The following is a 21339-nucleotide window of genomic DNA, read 5'->3' on the forward strand; positions in this document are numbered from 1 at the left end:
CTATGGTTTTAGTCTCATGTGTGACCAAAACTCACTTCCTATTGGACCATCTTAGTCATGTGGCCACAACTAGTTGCAAGGGAAGCTGGGAAATGTAGTCCACAGCTGAGTGACTGTGAGTACCAGTTAAACTCATGGGATTCTGTTACTAAAGAAGAAGAAGGGGCCGGCCCCATGGCCGAGTAAGTTTGCGCACTCTGCTTTGGCAGCCCAGGGTTTCGCCAGTTCGAATCCTGGGCGCGGACATGGCACTGCTCATTAAGCCACGCTGAGGCGGCGTCCCACATGCCACAACTACAAGGGACCCACAACTAAAAATACACAGCTATGTACCGGGGGGCTTTGGGAGAAAAAGGAAAAATAAAATCTTTCAAAAAAAGAAGAAGAGGAAAACAGTTTCCAGCACAGCATGGTAGGAGGTGATTTTAATTTAGGCGGTACAAGTCATCAGATAACCTTCGATCTAACCTTGAGCCACACAGAGAGAAAATTACTGTTTTTAAAATTCTCTTTCAAGGCAAGAGTCTCAGTTTGGTGCTAGCCTGCTTTCACACTTCTCTAATACTTGCTGATCTCCCTTATTACCAAAGAGAAGGAGCCTCAGGCTCAGAGCTTTCGTCAGCTAAGAGGGTCCAATAACCAGAAATTAACAGCCACGTTCATCATCAGGCCAGGTAATACTGGTTTCTTTAAGGGGAGGAAGAGGACTGATTTTTTTATTCTTATATCACCTAAAAATGTATAATAATGCGAAATAAATCTAGTTAGTTAAGATGTTTTAATTAGAAATTTTTACCCTTTTTTTTAGTGGAGCAAAAACCCAATTTGTAGTACTTTAGAAGCATTTTCTTAGAGCAGTTTTTGCCTTTACTGAATTTCTAGATCTGAACATTATATTCAAATGTTTTTAGATTTTTTTATTGCAGTAACATTGGTTTATAACATGATATAAATTTCAGGTGTACATCATTATGTTTTGATTCCTGTGTAGATTACGTCCTGTTCACCACCCAAAGACTAATTACCGTCCATCACCACACGCATGCCTAATCACCCCTTCTGCTCTCCTCTCTCCCCCCTTCCCCTCTGGTAACCCCCAATCCAATCTCTGTCTCTATGTGATTGTCGTTGTTTTTATCTTCTACTTATGAGTGAGATCATACGGTATTTGACTTTCTCCCTCTGACTTATTTCACTTAGCATAACACCCTCATGGTCCATCCGTGTTGTCACAAACAGCCAGATTTCATCCTTTCTTACGGCTGAGTAGTATTCCATTGTGTAAAATCATAGAAATTGAGGCCCCACATGGCCATTAGAAATTCTACAGGACCTTATGAGTCTTTTTATTTTCTTCCTGAATACCTCTAGTTATGTGCCTTTGCAGGCTTATTTAGAATCTTTTTTTGATAACTCTTTTCTTTTTAATTGTGGTGAAATACATATAACATAAAATTTAGCATCTTAACCATTTTTAAGCATACAGCTCAGTGGTGTTAAGTACATTCACCTTGTTGTGCAACCATCCGCACCTCCATCTCCAGAACCCTTTCCATCTTGCAAAACTGAAACTCTTGAACCCATTAAACAACAACTCCCCACTCCCCCTCCTCCAGCCCCTGGCAGCCACCCTTCTACTTTCTGTCTCTATGAGTTTGGCTGCTCTGGGGACCTCATGTGAGTGGAATCATGCAGTATGTGTCTTTTTTGGGCTTATTTCACTCAGCATGATGTCCTCAAGGTTCGTCCACATTGTAGCCTGTGTCAGAATGCCCTTCCTTTTCAAGGCCAAATGATATTTCATTATATGTATACATCACATTTTGTTTGTCCGTTCATCTGTCGATGGGCACTTGGGTTGCTTCCACCTTTTGGCTTATTGTGAATATGCTGCTATGAGCATGGGTGTGCAAATGTCTTTTCAAGACCCTGCTTTCAGTTCTTTGGGGTACATACCCAGAGGTGGAATTGCTGGGTCATATGGTAATTCTATTTTTAATTTTTCAGGGAACTACCATACTGTTTTCCACAGCAGCTGCACCAATTTGCATTCCAACCAACGGTGCACAGGGGTTCCCATTTCTCCACATCCTCACCAATGCTTGTTATTTTCTTTCTTTTTTTGATAAAAGCCATCCTATTGGTTGTGAGGTGATAGGTTTTCTTTTTAATTTAGTGATTCTATTCTCTATTTAAATGAATTTATTTAAGTAAATATAAAAGTGTGAGTTGATTTTAAGAGAAATTAAATAACAACGGTTCTCGGATTTGGTCACAATTGTGAAGATAGTTCTGGAACGTTTAAGAAACAGTGGTCCAGGGGCCGGCCCAGTGGCACAGTGGTTAAGTTCATACTTTTGGTGGCCTGGGGTCCACGAGGTCGGATCCTGGGTGTGGACCTACACACCGCTTGTCAAGCCATGCTGTGGCAGGCGTCCCACATATAAAGTAGAGGAAGATGGGCATGGATGTTAGCTCAGGGCCAGTCTTCCTCAGCAAAAAGAGGAGGATTGGTGGCAGATGTTACTTCAAGGCTAATCTATCTCAAAAATAATAATAATAATAAGATTTAAAAAAAAAAAAGAAACGCTTGTCCAGGATGGCATTTCTCTAGAGACAATTCATGAACGAAGTATTCAGTCAGTGGTCAGATAAGTTTGGAAAACTCCCAATGAACAGGAACAAAGGTCCGTTAAGTCCTACCATAAAACTTTTCAAAGCAAAGTTGCATTTGACAACACAATCTTTTCTCTGTAGAATTCACAAGAAAGGAGTCTCTAACGCAGACACATTTAAAATGTTCATCTCACCCGTTGATTCTGTTTCCATGTTAGAAGAAGCATACGCCATCATGGGCGTGGAAAGCGACCCTTGTCTCTCACTTCAGGAGCCTGAAGATCAAAGAACTAAGAGTAGTCGGAGTTGAGCTAGGATGGAAACTTGGCCTCCAGCTCCCTGTCTTCACTTAAAAAATCATAATTTTTTCAATAGTCAAGTTTCTGCTCTGATAATGCTGCGTAACAAACATCCCGACACTCAGTGGCCTACAGCCACCAGTTTCCATTTCTCACTCGTCGTTCGACGAGTGAACTGTGGCTCTGCTGGGCTAGACTCCAGGCTCTGGCTGCTTCTCATATCCTCAGTCTGGGGCCAGCAGCCATCCAGGGGCCCATTCTTCTCGTGACAGATGGCAGCAGGGAAGGAGGCCAAGACAGACCACCCACACTCATTTCTCATGGCAGGTCCCCAACATTCCATTGGTCAAAGCGAGTCACACGGCCAACCCAGTATCAGTGGGGTGGGGAGTAGGCCCCATCCTGTGAGGGGGGTGGCAAAGGACAAGGGTATATAGTTCCCTAACTCAGCCCATGGCTCCAACCCGCTGCTCTGACCCAGCCTCTGCTCCCATGGAGGAGGAAGCAGGCACAGAGCTGGTTCCTATCCAGAGCCGTGGAACCCAGCCGTTCAGAGCTCAAGTGCAGGCAGGCAGCCTGGGTTCGAATCCCGGCTCTGGCTTGTCAGCTGGGTGCCCCTGGAAATAGCTTCCCCTCTCTCTGCCTCAGCTTCCTGCTCTGTAATGGGATGATCACAATACCTCTAAGCACGTGATAAAGTGAAGCAGTGCAGGCAAAACATTTAGCAGGTCCCAGCAGAGCACAAGTGCGCACAGATAGGAGCTGTCTTATTATTACAACTCCCCCGCCTCCCCCTCCTCCTCCTCCACTCAGCTTCAAGGCGCTTCACCAACCCTGAGCCTCAGTTTCCCCATCTCTGAAATGGGGATTATATTAATTCACAGGATTGCTGTGAGAGTTGAATGAATGAATGGAAGTCGGTGGTTCCCAATGTGGGTGAGGGGGCAGTTTGCCTCTCAGGGGACATTTGGCAACATCTGGGGACGCTTCATTTTCACAACGGGAGGAGTTGCTGCTGGCCTCAGGGAGATGAGAGCAAGGATGCTGCTCAGCATCCCACAGTGCGCAGGGCAGCCCGCAGCAAAGAAGGATCCAGCCGGAATGTCAGCAGTGCCGAGGCTGACAAATCCCAACGTAGGGGAAGCGCTTAGCACGCAGTAAACTCAGTGAGTGACTGCCACTGTTGTTATTATTATTACTGCCATTTTCATCATTATTACGGTCACTAAACTTGCTGACACGATCAGCATGAACTAAGTGCCTGGATTTATGTTGCTGCCCACACACCTGGGAAGGAAAGTGCCCAGAGGTGGTCATCGACAGGTGACAAGGAAAGAACTACAGGGGAGCCGCCGCGAGGGCCAGCTCTGTCACGGGGCTGTCCCTCTGTGGAAACGTGCGTCCCGGCGCCTCCGCCTCCGCACTCTGGGACCCTGGGCAGATCGCTTCACCTCTCAGCCTCGTGTGCTCACCTGTGAAGTGGGCCCGGCGCTCCCGCCAGACAGCTGCGTAGACCCCACAGCCTGCCTCCAGCCCTGTGCTGCCCCTTCTGCTGTGTCACCCGGGGCGAGCCACTGAACTCCCCGCCCCTCGGCGCCGTCGTCCGTCCTGTGGGGATGGTGACGGGGCGCACCTGGCGGACCGCTTAAGGATGGAGTGATTGACAGCCGGCCCTTAGGAGGACCGCTGCGCACAGCGAGTGAGCACTTACCCAGGGTTGCCGTCCTCCGCGGCCCCGGGTCCTCACCCAGCTCCTTTCTCTCTCTCCTTCTCGCGCGCGCGTGCAGGCAAGGAGAGCTGCTTCGAGAGGATAATGCAGAGGTTCGGCCGGAAGGCCGTCTACATCGTGATCGGCGATGGCGTGGAAGAGGAGCAGGGAGCGAAAAAGGTACTCCTCCCGTCTCTCATGCTGCTGTTTGCGCCTCTCTTGAGCCGCCTCGTGGTTTTCAGGGCTGTTTACACCGGTTTCCTCCACCTCCCCGTCGCTGGCTGGGTCCCCTCCTTTCCAGGCTCTTTGCTCGCTGGTCCGTTCCCATTTGCAAATCGCAGAAGCATCCTGAGTAATTTCCTCCTGCAAATCCCCCTCCGGGGTGCCTTTGGCCACTGCCCCTGGTGGCCCTGGATTGTTTCTGGGACAAGTGCTGGGGAGCAGAGACACTCTGTTGGGGCAGGCGGAGCGGCGGGGGGCGGCACACGTGCATGTGTGTTTTATTTAATGCTCACTGATCGTATGTTCCAGGAACCCTTCCCAGTTAATAAAGACAGCATTAAGCTAATGAAAAAGAAAATCCTGCATTTGTGATCTCGGGCCCATGAGGAGAGGGGCAGGGGGTTCTGGTGGCCGCAGCTCTGTTCTTGGAAAAGAAACAGCTGCCAAAGCCCCAGGCCTGGACCTGTCAGCAGCATCCCAGAGCGCCTGCCACCCCCCACCCAGAGGCCTGGGAAGTGGATTGTTAATGTCACAGAGCTTAATTTGGGGGACCTGGTTTCCCCCTTCCCTCCCTGGCAACAGATTCCAAGGAGATGCAGAAATGTTTAGGGTCTCAACAGATGAAGCCCACAAGACGAGGGAGGTCCTGAGAGAGGGTCTCCAGAGAGGGCAGCTTAGACGGCTGTGCAGATGCTGTTCCATCTGCCTGGAAGGCTCCTCCCCTTTCCCCGGCTCTTCCAGACCCCTCCTTCCACAACGCTTCCGGTGGGAACACTCCCTGACCAGCTCCCACTGCCCCTGCCTGCTAGATCAGGCTGCCTGGGACTCCCCCCAAGCTGTCCACACCCTTTCTTCAGGCCATTGTCCCCTCTTGTCATGAGAGAATCACTGTGTGATTGGTCTACTAATCCCGGATTCTCCAGCTGGAGTGTAAGCTGCCTCCTGTGTGCCAGCCACTGTTGCAGGCCCTGGGGACCCTGCAGTGAGCCGGACAGACACGGCCCTCACCCCCTGCTCAGCTCACAGCCCGGACAAGCAATAAACACATACATGCAACATGCGTGTTGGGCGGTGACCAGAGCTTTGGAGAAAAATAAAGCAGGGAACTGGACCAGAGGGGACTCTGCAGCTGGGGCACGTCACAAGTGTAGGTAGTGGTCAAGGCGGGCCACGCTGTGAGGTGACATCTGAGCCAAGCTGGGAGGACAAGGGGGAGTGAGCCAGGGGGCTGTCAGAAGGAGGACATTCCCAGAGAGGAACCAGCAAGTTCCCAGGGTGCCAGCATGGCTGGTGAGGCGAGGCCGGGGAGGTGCCGGGCCTCGAGTGGACATCAGCTTTCATCTGAGCACTTCTTAAAGCATATTTCTCTAACTTCAACAATGAATTGACTTAGAGGAAACAGTACTAAGGAAATCATAGTCGCAGAGGTGATACACAAGGACATGGCCCAAACCGTGGCGTAAATCACCTGAAACATCGCAGGAATTGCAGGGGCTCCAGACACCCCATGCCAGGCAGGTGTCTGAGGTGACCTGAACCCAATTCTGGGGCCCAAGGGGGCCTCCCGAGCCCCTCCCCCGCTTCCAAGTTCAGATCTGGCGGAAAACTCTGCCCTGGGACAGTGCCCACAATGAAGCTTTGCTCCTGTCAGCGTTGGGTGGGGGCCCCAGCTCAGGCTGTGCCCTGTCGTTCTCACTGGAGGGTGACGGGGACGGCCACGGAGCAGTGGCCACCACGCACCCGCCTCTTCACCAACTGGAGACGATTTATCAGGGTGGCGTAGCAAACGTTCTGAAATGACCCCTTTATGATCCTGAAAAGAAATACTAATGGATAATATAAGCTGCTGATAACCAGAAGGTCCCAAAGATCAGTTTCTCGTCAAAGAGAAATAAAGGGAAAATCATTTATGATCAGAACAGCAGGGGCCTCCGTGTGTAAGTGTGTGGGCACAGAACCCCAGTGCTCGCGCCCAGTCGTGCCGTCGCTGGGGATGGGACCTGGCGCACGCAGAGGGACACAGGCTTGGGGTCTCGACCCTCCATGAACTGGGGCAGGGGCCACGGCTGTTGCGTGATTCCTCCCCCACTGAAGCAGCTCGCGGCAGCGTTCTCGGGGAAGCAAAATACAGACTCCCCTTGATTTGCACAGCAGAGGCTCCCCTGGAAATTCAGGTTTTATTAAAAGCATGCAAAAGAAACTCTAAATTTATACGTGATGTGTACCGTGCAGTCAGGGGTCCAGGCTCAGGTTATTATGAACGGCTTTCTACTTCCTTGAATATCTGGCCGCACGTTCAAAGCCACCCAGGTCGAAGGTGTGTGGGGTGAGACAGGACACCTGCCCCACCTGCAGTGCCCCCGGATCATTGTGACAGTCAAAAATCACAGCTCTAGAAATTTCCACGGTGACCCCCTAGAGTGCAGGCTTCTCCTCCTTTGACAACGGCTGGTCTGGGGTCACCCTCCCGCCGCCTTAATTTCCGTGTCCCAGGCACCTCCCTCGCCTCCCCCTGTGGCCAGCCCTGCTCCCACAGACACGTGTGGCCAGAGCAGCACATTTTGCCCTAAGTCCTGCTGGCTGTGCCGTTGGGGGCCACGTGGGCTTCAGCAGAAGTCACCCGCTCTCTGAGCTGCCTCTCTGCATCTGTCACAGCCGCTGGGCACGTGCCCACAGGCCCAGCAGGGGGGCCATGCAGAGGGAGCAGAGCCTGAGCTCTCTTGCTGTCACTCCCCAGCCTGGGGGGCGGCGAGGGGTAGCCCGACATTTGGACATCCAGAGGAGGGTCTCTCTGCTGGGGAGCCGGTGAGAAAGAAAGGACGAATGCTAATTCGCACCCAACGTGAAAACTCACCCAGATCTCACCGCGCCCCCGGGAGCTGAGGGTGTGGGGTGTGGGTGGGCTGGTCTCTGGCAGGGCTGGGTCCGAGGGTCTCAGCAGGGCCGGTGCTGCCCCGGGTTCTGCCAAGTGGGGCTCGGGTTGCTGTGGATGCCGGACTTAAACAATAGAGAGATGTCTTCTTCTCTCGCGTGAAACATCCTCAGCTGCCAGGATGGCTGTGCCGGCACCAGGGACCCAGGCTCCTTCCAGCTTGTGGCTCTGCCAGGCCCAGGACTGCTCTTTCCACAAGGTCCCAGAGGGCTCCCCACCACCCCGAGACCACACTCCCGCCACCAGGCAGGGCAGGGAGCAAGACCCCTCTTCCCTTTAAGGGCACAGCTGATACAGGCAGACATCCTATTGCTCCTCACAGCCTATTGGTGCTCACATCCTATTGGCTAGATTTTAATCCCATGGTCACACCGTGCCACAAAGGGAGATGCAGCCTTTATTCTCAGCTGCCATGTGCCTAGCTAAAAAAAAAAAGGAGCTTCCTCTGAGAGAGAAGGGGGGAACGGATGTGGGGGGCAGGTGGCAGTCTGTCACACCTAGCATGTGGCCGGGCTGTGACTGGCACCTAGGGGTGCCCGGGCTGACCCCATGCCCTTAACCACTGCTCTTTGTTACTGACGTCATTGTTTTATTTAATGCTCAAAACCCCCCTGCAAAGTGGGTATCGTTGCTCTTCATTTTATAGAGGATGGATTTGCGACTCAGAGAGGTTAATTAATTCACCTAAGGTCACACAGCTGGTACATGCAACCTGATGGCTGTTTTGCTCCAAACACCTGGCAGGAAGGCGGTGGGCTTAGGAATTTCAAACACTGCCAGTCTGCACCCCTGAGCTGGTCAGATGAGAGGGAAGTCCACCAAAGAGGATTAGGGCGCACACACACACCAAGCTCCCCTAAAAACCTGTGCCAGCGTGTGAGGCAGCAGCCCCAGCCCATTAGTGAGAAATTCTGTGTGCCAGCAGCTTTCGCGCCTGATGGATGGGCGTCATTAACCCCGGCCGCCAGATCCTGAGCGGCGTGAAATATGGCGCCAGGACGAGGGGCTTTGTCTCGGCTGACAGCGTTGCTAATATCTCCATTTTAGCGGGTCGTTTGTCTCCAACGCTCCACAAGTGATAAATCCACTACACTCCGGAGCCGTCGGCCCGGCTGGAGGCAGCAGAGACCTCCTCCACCTTTGCTCGTTTCCTCCTGGAAAAATGAATTACACTCTTTAAAGGGGGACGGGATTGGCCGGGCAGCACCCGGATCCGTCTTTGCCGAGAAGGGGAAGCTCAGCCTCAGTGAGGAGAGCTGGGGGAGCTGGGCCGCGGGAAGTCGTTGAAGGGGTGGCATCTGTTGCCCCTGATGGATCGTATTCTGCCCCCCTTGAGCAAAAGAGAACATTCTAAGTGTCGAAGGCTGGTTCTGACCAAAGCTGGTGGTCCCCGGTCTGTGAAAACAAAAAAGAGAAAAGATGTGTTTGTGGATGACTTTGCTTGAGAAACCCACCTTCCCTCTCTTGCTCCCCCCTTCCTCTTTTCATTCCTTCCATGAATATTTCTTGAGCACCTTTGTGCCAGGAGCCACGCGCTGCAGCAGTGAACGTGACGCTCCACGTTTGAACCCCCTCAGGGCCTTTGCACTTGCTGTGTCTTCTGCCTCAACTGCTCCCCCACAGCTTTGCACGGCTCCCTGCTTCTCATCCTCTGCCCGCTTACATATCGCCCCCCAGAGGAGCCTTCCCTGAGGCGGCTGCCAAAAGCAGACACCCTCCCTGCCACTGCTGTCTACCCCTCCCCCCCCGACACACACACACGGGATCCGTTTCCTTCATGGCACTTAGCACGAGGTGACGTTGTCTTGTTCATTTCTTATACGTGTGTGTTATCTGCGACTCCAGTGAGAGCCCCATGAGTCTGGGCCACCCATGCAGAAGGCCCCTCTGGGGACCCAGCAGTGGACGGTCAGACGAAGTCCCTCCCCTCTGGCTGATCTCCCCATCTCGAGATCCTTTATTTGATCACGTCTGCAGAATCCCTTTTGTCGTGTAAGGTCACGTATTCCCAGGCTCTGGGGACGAGGATGGGGAAAGGTGAAAGAGGAACCGTGATGGAAAGAGTTGGCTGAGAATAAGTGCAGAGCCGCAGAGGGAGGAAAGGGTGACGTGCTCCGGGAACCAAAGGGACCCCCGTGTAGTTTCCACCTCGTGGGCATAAAACCTTACGGAGCAGCAGAAGTACCTCAAGAACTCTGGACCTCCCTCTGTTCATCAAGCACCATCTGTTCACTCAGTAAATAATTTAAGGCCAGTGACTGTCTTGAGGAGGCTCAGTAGCCTCAGTGTACCCTAGGATGTTTCGCTGGGTCAAAAATTCACCAAGCATCCCTTTCCATCATTTTGCTTTACCTTTGTAACCATCTTTGGCTTTTTACTTTGTGGTTTCTTTGCCTCATGATCTCAAAAGGGCTGCCAGAGCTCCAGGTATCACTTACTAATATGACAGCATCCAAATAGGAAGGGAAAGGAAGGATGAAGGAGTTCTCCTCAGGTGCTGCCCTCTAATCATGGTGGAGAACCTTCCCCAGAAGCCCCCAGCCACCTTTCTCTTTGGCTTCAACAGGTTACAAGTCAGGAAGCATACAGGATAAATGCCTGGCAGACAGGGCTGAGGTTGTGCTAGCTCGCTTAAGCAACCATCACTCATCCCCTACATCTGGGCACGGTGCCACCATGTTTGAGGTTCTGGAAGCAAGGAAGGAGGGAGGGTGGCCACTGGGCAGGCAACGACTGCAGCCAATGGTTAAATTTTCCAGTGATAATAAGTGTAGTCAAGTTTCTCCTCTGGAGCCGGACGTGACCTCCCTGTGCCTCAGTCTCCTCATCTGCAAAATAAGGCAGACCGTGCCCCCTCTCCGAGGGCTGCTGACCAGGTGAAATGGATCGTCACTGCCTGCGAGGTGCTCAGCACAGGACGCAGCCCTGATGGGCACGTGATACGTGGGAGTGGCTGTGTGATGACCGTGGTGGGCTCGCCAGTCGTCAACTTTGGTGAAATCGATTCTCTCTTCTCTCTCTCATCCCCCACTCGAAAAAGATGTTTTTGTTTTCATTTCTGGGTTTTGCTTGTTTTGCTGATGCGATGAGATAATAACCCTAACATGCCCAGCTCAGCACCGGGACATTTAGAAGATTATTATTTCAAAGGTCGGGTGTCACAGGCTTACACAGTGAAATCCGCACTCTGCATCACGACCCACGGGAACTTAACCGGCCTTTCTCCCCTCCCCACCCCTACAGACACACACACGCATGCCCCCACACACACGCGCAAACACCACGCCAGAATCATTCTGCATGACTGCATTCCCAGTCACCCCCAACCCCGCGTCCCTGCACGTCCTCGTGGCTCAACCAGGGACACCCTCCCAGGGACACTCTCCCCTTCAGCTCCCTGCCAGCCGTGAAACCTTCACCCTTCAAGGCTCCGTTCTCACACCCCCCTGCTCCTCTGGGACACCTGTCCTGGCCCCACCCCATTCTCCGCCACCAAAAAAGAGGCTGCTTTCTCTTGTTGGCTCCTGTGGCATTTTATTTGCACCTGGAATGATTTTTTTTTTTTTTTTGAGGAAAATTAGCCCTGAGTTAACATCCACTGCCAATCCTCCTCTTTTTTGCTGAGGAAGACTGGCCCTGAGCTAACATCTGTGCCCATCTTCCTCTACTTTATACGTGGGATGCCTACCACAGCATGGTGTGCCAAGTGGTGCCATGTCCACACCCGGCATCCAAACCAGCAAACCCGAGGCCAGCAAAGCGAAACATGTGCACTTAACCACTGCGCCACCGGGCTGGCCCCCTTAATGATTTTTTTAAGTGTTCATGATGTAATCTTATTATTTCTTAAACTACTGAAAATCCCCCAAATTCATCCCTCCATATGCATACCCAATTTGCCCCGCATCCTCCCCGACTTTGTCCTCTATTTATATGGCTGTGTCCTTGTGGACATCGACATCATCGTAATGGCAGCTAATATTTATCGAGGCATCGTGAAGAGCCACAGCGACCGTGTACAGCAAGGACGGCCCCGGGTTACAGACAAGCAGCAAAGGAAGTTGCCTGAGTCACCCAGCTCCTGAGGGGCGAGCAGCGCTCCGGACCAGGCACCTTCTGCTTTTAAGCCTCAGGCTATAGAAATATTTCACAAATTTCTCTCTGCACGTGAGTGATTTCTTGCCACCATCGACATACCGCCTCTTACACCAGTCTCGACTTTTGTACGAGTATCTACTTCATGTTTTCCTTTCAATCAGCTCGCTCAGATTGAAAATTGAAAACTTGATAGCATGACAACACGGAGCAAGAAGAAAAGGGAAAGGTGAAAACTGTGTCTGGGCCGAATGGAGCTCAGTTAGCGTGAGGGAGGCGTTCGAGACACGCCAGCACCCGGCTGGGACTGTCTTCTTGAAGTAGCAGGATGGAGAACACGGTTTTAAAAAGAGATCGCCTCCTCGCTGCGTGATCTAATCCCACGTCAGCCCATCACCGAAGACCACGCTGGTCGCAGTGGAGGGGAGAGGGTGGGACAGTCGCCGTGCCGGGCAGTAGGCTCAGAGGGAGTAGAAACGGTGTGGTCAGTCTGGTAGGTTCTGGCCACCTAGGGGTCTGCCAGTGACGTTCTGTGCCCCCTGGTTTGGGAAACGGCCACGTGCTACGCTGACCCGGGTGGACCTCTCCTGTGGCCCTAAGCAGGGGCGCGGGATCCAGGGGCTGCGGGTGGCACGGAGCAGGGCCCTAACCGTGTGGCTGGTGTTCTGTGTTCCAGCACAACATGCCGTTCTGGCGGATATCCTGCCACGCCGACCTGGAGGCGCTGCGGCACGCGCTGGAGCTGGAGTATCTATAGCGGGAGCCGAGGCGTCGCCAGCTGCTGCCACGGGGGCGTCCCACCCACCCAGGCCCCGCGCACCCCCCGCCTCCCCGCCGGATGCTGGACACCGGGCAGGGTCCCTCCAGCCGAGAGGACGTGTCCGGTGACCATCTCAGAAGTCCTTGCAGTCCAAATGCGGGTCCTGAGAAACAGAGCAGCCAACAGTGGCTTTGGGATGTTTACCTTTGGGGAAAAGGGCTGGCTCAGAGTCCAGACCCTTCGACCAGACTCACAGAACAAAAGCAAGGAATTGCTGATTTGGGGGAGGGCTGCTGATGAGAAGGGGACAGGCTCTTTTTTTTTTTTTGTCATTTTAATTTATGGACTAATCTCATTGTTCCGTATTATGCTCTCGTATCTGTGTCGTTGGTTTTCTTAGTCGTTGGTTTGGTTTGGTTTCTTAAACTGGCATGTGGGGTGGTGCACAGTTCTCATTTAAGCACTCTCTGCTCCAAGTTGTGCTTTGGGGGGACAATCATGCTTTGAACATTAGTGAGGGAGGCACTTTGGGGCTGTCGGGAAAACTATTGCTCATTTTTGTTTCTAAGGACCTAACCTGACGTCATGTGGACAGTGCACGTGCCTTATGCTGCCATCTTGTTTTCTAGGAAGAGGGGACCCTGGCTGGGGAGGAGGTGGTACTTTGTGACGGAAGAAGGCATTAAATAAAACCACGTTTACATTTTGGAATGGGATAGGGTGTTGCTACTTTGTTACCACTCTTGAGGCTTCCAAATGTGTTGATCTTTTCCAGAAACTTTTCAATTGTAAAAGAATAAACTCCAACTCAAACTGGCTTAAGGCAAAAAAAAAAAAGTGTCTCTAGGAACTTTGCATGATGTCTGTCTTCAGGCATAGCTGGATCCAGGTGATCAAATGGCTTTCTCCTGTATGGTCTTACTTCTCAGACAGGCTCTTCCCCATGTGGCAAAGATGGCTCCAAGAATCAGCAAAACCACACCAGCAGAAAGAGAGCACTTTCTGCACAAAGTTCTGACAAAAACCCCAGGATTGTGTCTCATTGGCCAAACCTGAGTCACAGGCTACCCATGGAGCTGGAGTTAGGGTTTGATCCCTCATGAACAGAAAGTTGGGGAGAGCTGGTCCCCCAAAGGACATATCAGTGGGCTATTACCAAAAGAACTGGGGAAAATGGGGTTTGGGCTGGAAAATACAACCGACTTCCATTCCAATCATAAGACTTTATTTTCCAGTGGGTGAGCCAAGGATCCTGTGTAGGGGGGTAAGAGGAGACATCTGGAGAAGTTCCAAGGACATCCTGAGCACCGTTGCTGCCCACAGAGTTCCAAGCAGGGCCTGGATCCATCTGATTGGATGCTAAACATAAGCATAGGCTCCTCCTTCTATCCACATTGGTGAAATCCAGGGTTACCAATTGGCTGTATCCACGTCAGTGGAGATGGGAGATGACTTGGTGTCTCAGAGCTAGAATCTCTGATGGGTAGAAAGCCATCACCAAGGGTGAGACAGACTCCCCCACTAGGCTCTGAGCTCCATGGGGGCAGGGACTGTTGGTTTCATCTCTGCATCCCCAGCATCAACACAGAGTGATGTGCTTGGAATCGGTCCACAGCGTGGATGCTGACACAAATTGGAATCCCATTTATAGATGAGATGGAAGGAAGGATAGAAGGATAATTGGAATCACAGTCAGATTGGTGAATGGACAGTTGGACAAAGGGATGCATGGATGGTTAAATAGTTGGGTGGGTGGATGGATGATTGGTTAGGTGACCAGATGGTAGAGCAGTTGAAAGGTGAATGTCTGGCTGGCTGATTGGAGGGTGAATGGATAATTATGTTGGGATGACCAGACAGGTGGTTATATAGATTATGAGTGGATGGCTGAGCGGATGGGTGACTGGAATGATGAGCGAATGGTTGTGTGGTGAGATGAATGGATGGATGGTTGTTTGGATGAGTGGATGGTTGCATGGCTTTATGGAAAGACAGATGGACGGTTAGGTGGGTGCATGAGTGGATAAGTGAGTAGGTGGATGTTTGGATGGGCAGGTGGATGGAATCCATGGATGGTTGATAGTAATGCCATGACGGCGGATACGTGGATGTGAGAATGGTGTAATGGTTAGATGGATGGATGGTTCAATGGACAAGAATCTCTAAGCTGCCTTAAAAAGCTGGGTCAGCCTCACTGTTGTCTGCCAGCTTAGATTTCTTCTAGAATGAGTAGAGGAGTTTTACTGGATGAATTGGCTTCTGGCTAGAGTGGAGACAGAGGCTGGAATAGAGCCACCCTGAGAAGCCAACGATGTGAACTGACCCCTGGGCCCTCTCTGTCTCCCCATTGGTTAGCACCCCTGCCACTCAGGCACCCATTTGTAATCATGTTCTATCCATCCTTCTCTCCCTACCGCCTTCGAAACCTGCTGTCAGGGAAAACTCTGTTACGAGTAGAACAAAGAGTAAACTACTTGTGAAAAGTAATTTTTCTTTTAATAGGCTTCTATTAGAGGCCTGATAGACTTCCAGCCCTCCACACAGGAAGAGGTTTGCGGTGAAATCGGCAGACCTCCCCCTTAATCTTGAAATGAACTATGTAGGTGGTTAACTGCCTTTCTTTTCTGATGACTAAATGTTGAAGGCTGGTTCTGACAGAAGCTTGCAATCCACAGTCTGTAAGGTAAGAGTTTTAGCCTGAATTCTAGACGACTCAGAGCTGACGCTGGGCAAGGACAGTGTCTTTCTCATTCTGTATGCTCAGTGCCCATAACAGAGTGTGGCACAGAGATGGCACTTAATGAGTGTTAGGTGATGGATTGGGGTGGGAGGGATGATGGGTGGCTAAGATTCAGTGGTCCCAAGTTGCTGGCCTTCACTGTTCCCCTACCAGTGTCTTGCTGCTGTCTAGAACATTCTCAGAAGGAGAGTAACTGGACTGTTTAGCACTCGCGAACAAAAGCCCTTGGCTTCCCAGAAGTCTGATCGCGGCTCCAGAGCTTCCTGACCAGCCCAGCAGAAGGACGGAGACCCAAGGATGCCCTCAGGTTACCCTGCGGCTGAAGATATTTGCCTGTCCAAGGGATTTAGAAGTCAGAGAGCCACCAGTGGGATTTTCTTCAGTTGCAAATGACAGAAACACAATCAAAGTGGCTTAAATTCAAAAACAGAATTCTTTCACTCACTTGACTAAAAGGTTCTGGAATGTGTGACCTCTGACCTACCCCTAAGCTCCCCCCAAATGCAGAATTCAAGTTATGTCTTTAGAATTTTGAATTAAGTCTCTTTCTCTCCATCTTCGGACTCTGTTTCCTCGGATTTAGTTTCATTCGTAGGCAGTAATCCACATGCTTACAGTAGAAGCTGTGCAGGGAGAAATTCAACAAAGATTCCCCCTGTTGAAGCGTTGCTTAATTCTCAAAAGGATAATTGCTCCGGAAAGACAGTCAGCTTACATATACTGTGTGAGTTAACAAATGTCCTTATGGTTTCAATGTTTTGAGTTGCTTCTTCCTTAGTTATTTGCAGCCAAAAGCATCCCAACTTCTGTAGCACATAATAAGTAGCGGTAGTGGTAGTTTTGTCATGTCACATGGGCTCGATTTCTACTCAGGAAATCAATCATTCGTGTTACCAAAAACTGGAGCAGGGCATTTTTCATCAGATATTAATCAAGCATCTAAAATGCATTGGCAGGGTCCCAGGCACAACAGACACAAATTGAGCAAGATATTGTCCAAAGAAAAACATTGATAAATTCGACCACCTTAAAAAAAAACTTATTAAAAAAACATAAGCAGAGGGGCTGGCCTGGTGGCACACTAGTTAAGTTTGCACGTTCCCAGGTGTGGACCTATGCACTGCTTGTCAAGCCATGCTGTGGCAGGCATCCCACATATAAAGTAGAGAAAGATGGACACAGATGTTAGCTCAGGGCCAGTCTTCCTCAGCAAAAAGAGGAGGATTGGCTCAGGGCTAATCTTCCTAAAAAAAAAAAAAAAACATAAGCCGAGACAACAGTCAAATTGAAATTCAAATCACAGATAAGAGCAAGAGTCAATCCCCTTAATATATAAAGAGCTCTTAGAAACCAGTAGCAAGCCAACCACCAAATAAAAAGTGGTCAAAGGCCATGAACAGACATTTTATATTTCTTTTAAAAATACAACTGGTTCTCAAACTTATAAAAAGATGCTCAATCTCACTCATAATTGAGATAACATTTTCCACATCAGATTGACAAAAATCTGAAAGTTCCATGACTCACAGTACTGGTGGAAATGTGGGACCCTTCGTGCATTGCTGGTGGAAGCTGAAATTGGCATGACTTCTAAGGAGGGAAGATTGACAATATTTATCCAATTTGTAAGTTTGACTCAGCAGTGCCACTTCTGAGAATTCATTTACAGATATATTTACATAGCTATGAAGATTCTGTACAGAGTTATTTTCTACAACATTATTTGTAATAGCAAAGAATGAAAACAACCCAGATACCCATCAGTAGTGGACTGTTTAAATGATATGGCCAGGCAATGGAATACTATGCAGCCATAAAAAAGAACAAGAATGTTCCTTATATATTAGTTTGGAAAGATCTAAACATATCACAAAGTGAAAAAGCACAGTTGCAGAACAGCATGTGGTACATGCCACTTTTGTGTAAAAATGGGGGAAAAAATAAGAAATATATTATCTCATTTCCTGAGTAGAAATCGAGCCCATGTGACATAACGAAACTACTACTAACACTATTTATTATATGCTATATAGGTTGGGATGCTTTTGGCTGCAAAAAGAAACTTTGAGAGACTATGTAAGATATTAATAAAAACAATAACCTACAGGCAGCTGTCAGACATGTGGATGACACGTGGGAGAGTGCCTTACTGAACTTGGTGGAGGGATTATGGAAAGATCTTAAAGATCAGACGTCAGTTCTGGAGACTTCTCTGCCAATAGCCCATTAGCCTAAGGAGCTTGTTTCCAGTCAGTTTCTCCCAAGGGCCCCCCCCCAACCCTTTCTCCCTGGGCCTCATGGTGCTGGTGTGAAGGCTGAGGAAGACTATTCTGGGAACGGGGCAACCTCGTTCCGGCCCCATCCCAGGAAGCCTCGCCCCCACTGAGCCATCACTGCCAAAAGCAGGCCAGTGGTGGTCGCAGTGCTTGGAGTCGGGGACACCTGGGAAAGCCCTGCCAAGTTTCAGAGCCCCTGTGCTCCATCCATTCCACCGGGTTAAGCCAGGGTCCACCCCTTACCAGGCGCTCTTCCCGACCTCTGGATGCAGAGCTGAAAGGCCTCTCTCATGGAGCTGACCTTCCTGCACAGGAAACTGACACAAAGCAGGCAAATTGGAGCTGGCCCGATGGCGTAGCGGTTGAATTCACACACTCCACTCCGCGGCCCAGGGTTCACAGGTTCAGATCCCAGGCATGGACCTAGCACCACTCCTCAAACCACGCTGTGGTGGCATCCCACATAAAATAAAGGAAGACTGGCAACATATGTCAGCTCAGGGCCAATCTTCCTCACAAAACAAGAAAGCAGGCAAATTAACCATGGGACCAGGACTTTGCCACCCATCTCCTTGTCCCACGAGAAGAAAGGCAGAGAGCGTGGGCCAGCCAGAAGCAGGACTGGCACACACACCCCGGTCCCTTTACACACCCGGCCACAGGCTTGCTTTCCCACTTGAGCCACAACCTAAGTCGCCTTCCAAGAATCGCCTCGAGGTCAGGACGGGCCATGTGCCCCTCAGCGGGGAGGGCAGGTGGGTCTTGGAAGCCTGTGTCCGTCCTGAGAACGTCCTTTGGAAAGACCGCAGACTCCGTCGGTGAAAGGGTCAGGGCCATGCAGCAGCCCCGCGCTCAGCCACGGGCGGACACAGGGACAGAGGGACGGCCTGCTGGGTGAGAATGACTCTCAGAGCGCGAGCTGGGCTGCGTCCCCTAACGATGCAGGCCAGCTCCTCCTCAGACACTGGCCGGAGTCTGAGAGGAAGCACTGGGGTGATGGGGCGAACAGCATGGCGTTCGGTGGGCGGCTGGTCACCGTGAGGAGGGGACATCTGAGCTCGGACCCAGGTGACAAGAGAAGCCAGGAAAGCCTCCCAGGGCGACACACAGGAGGTACACGCTACCCGTGAGCAAGCGGGGGCTTCCAAGCCCGAGGGACAGAGGGGAGCTGGCGGCCAGCACAGAGGCCCTGGGGTCGGAGGGCAGGGCCTGGCCTGATCTGGTTGGACCCTTTTGGTCATGGATTTGGGATTTTATTGGAGTTTGGATTTTATTCCAATGAGAAGACACCCCACCCGAGAGTTTTAAATAGGAGAGTGGCCTGATCTGATTTATGTTTTAAAAGCCGCGCTGGCTGCCGTGGGGGAAGGGTTTGGAGGGGGAAGGGCGGAGGCAGCATGTCAGAAACAATGGCCCTGGGCTCCTCAGGAGCTTAAAGGAGATTTTAAGTTTTGTTTTACAGTCTACACAGTTTGCACGAACCTCAAGGACGCATCTTGATGTATTTTTTACATCTGGGGACACTGGGGTAACCACCACCCAGATCAAGATGGAAGATGTTTCCAGGGCTCTGGAAGGTTCCCTCGTGGTCCTTCCCAGCCTCCACCCACATGCCACTGCTCTCCCGGTGACTGTCACCAAGATAGTTGGGCCACATCTCGAAGTTCCCTTACACGGACTCAGGGTGAAGGTGCCCTCTGTGTCCGTCCTCGTTCACCCCTGACGTTTCCGAGGTGCCCCAGGTCGTGCATGGGTACATGGTTCATTCCGGGCAGGAGAACTGAGTTGAGAACAGGCCACCCTTTCCCCACGTGCCTTCGGCCCCGGTTGGTGCCAGCTCAGCACCGGCAAAGCTGTGCATACCAGTGACCACCAGAGGGCAGTGCGACCCCGGAGCTGGCCCAGGCTCAACAGGGCCTGGAAACCACCTGGGGTCACCCTTGAAAGAATTCCAAGGCATCTCCTCCAGGCCGCGCCTGTGCTTCCGAGATTGCTTCCATGAAATGGCAGCGCCATCCACGGTGTGTTCAGGCCCGAGAGTTAATAAGCAGACTCTCCGCCGTGGCCACAATGGGGATCCCAGCAGAAAGCAGGGTCTATACCAGGAGACGGTGGACACTACGGTGGCCTCCAGAGCAATCCGGCAACCGCAGGGCTTGGAAGTGCTTATTCCTAAACTCTGCCTGACTTTAAAAGTTAGCAGCTCTAATTTTTTTTTTTTTTTTTTTTTGGTAAGGAAGATTGGCCCTGAGTTAACATCTGTTGCTAATCTTCCTCTTTTCTCCCCAAAGCCCCAGTACATAGTTTCATATCCTAGTTGTAGGTCATTCTAGTTCTTCCATGTGGGATGCTGCCACAGCATGGCTTGATGAACAGTACGTAGTCCGCACCCTGGATCCCAACTGGTGAACCCAGGCCACCAAAGCGGAGTGTGCAAATTTAACCACTCAGCCACACGGCTGGCCCCCAGCTGGTCTGATTTTTAATAATACAATTGTAATAACAGTCTGGAGAGTTAGGACCTGCGCCTTGGGTCAAATCCCAGGTCTTCCTTTTACTGTCTGTGGGAACTTCACCTCTCTGACCCTCGGCTTTTTCAGCTGTAAAATGGGGCTGAGATAGAGCCAACCTCACAGATTTGTTGAAAGCACTGAATGCAGTCAGACACGAATAATGCTTTTTGACCGCTCTCCACAATGAGAAAGGCTTGTTACATCAAGACAGATACACATGTGTTTATGTACATAGTACACCGTGTGTGTAACTGAATGTTTCACACAGCAATGCCTCCCCGTACCGCTGTGATACACCCTGTTCTTTTCCATCCTGTTCTATTTTATTTTTAAATTAAGCAGATCACCATCCACTAAATCGATTTCAGAACCCACTGTTTGGAAAATACTAGTTTAGAAAAGAGTTTGGCAAGCAATGTTGTTTTTATAAGCCCCATTTTACAGAGGGAGAAACTGAGGCCCCGAGAGGGGTTGTGGCTCACCCATGACCTCCCAGCCGGAAGGTGGCAGAGCGCAGACTCCAACCCAGCTTCTCAGGCTCCTCAGTTAATGCTCCTCAGCCCGAGGTTGCAAGCTAGCGGCTTACAGGCCAGCTCTGGCCCACAGATAAGATTTATTGTTCTTCAGGTTATGTTTGCAAACTTTGATCCAATGATTTAAAACCTGAGAGATTTAACTCAAAATCTAAATTTTCAACTTCTCAAAAGAGTGGACCACCTGGTGACAGCGGGCCTGCATTTGCACGTGATCAGGTGGCGCCACACGGCAGCTGCCTCTTTTAGCCGCTGCAGGTACCCTCCAGGCCCACCCAGGCGCCACCACACCCTGCGGACGCTGAAAACTCCATTCCTCAGACCGCCTTACAGCCAGGGCTCTGGAGCATTTAAGGGCCCACCAGCCAGCTGCGGGCACAAGAGACCCCGTGGTCGGCACTAAGGGGGCATCCAGCCTGCAGGTGCAGCCCCGAGCGCGCTGGGCCGTCTGCCCCTCCCGTCGGCAGCAATGCTTCCTGGTTCCGTGGGAGCGGCAGCCCAGCCCGGCGGCTCAGTCCTGCAGTGCGGCTTCCTCAGCCCTCTCTGTGATTCTGTAAATGCCTGTAATGTGCCAATCAGAGCCAACCAGGAAAGCAACCAGGTCTGACCCACGAGTTTGGGGTGAGTAATTTATGATGGCAGTTA

At 51.1% G+C, this 21339-nt stretch overlaps 1 protein-coding gene across 1 annotated transcript in view; it reads left to right on the forward strand.

The window, feature by feature from the left end:
* EYA2 (EYA transcriptional coactivator and phosphatase 2) overlaps positions 1-13401 on the forward strand; it is a 251791-nt gene extending 238390 nt beyond the window's left edge. Inside the window, exons 15-16 of the mRNA XM_046678181.1 lie at positions 4703-4803; positions 12549-13401. Of these exons, the coding sequence (XP_046534137.1) occupies positions 4703-4803; positions 12549-12629 (182 nt within the window). The 3' untranslated portion in view covers positions 12630-13401. The remainder of the gene's footprint in view (positions 1-4702; positions 4804-12548) is intronic.
* Positions 13402-21339: the final 7938 nt, after the last annotated feature.

The sequence above is a fragment of the Equus quagga genome, chromosome 12 (genome assembly GCF_021613505.1).
Source record: "Equus quagga isolate Etosha38 chromosome 12, UCLA_HA_Equagga_1.0, whole genome shotgun sequence".
Lineage (NCBI taxonomy): Eukaryota > Metazoa > Chordata > Mammalia > Perissodactyla > Equidae > Equus > Equus quagga.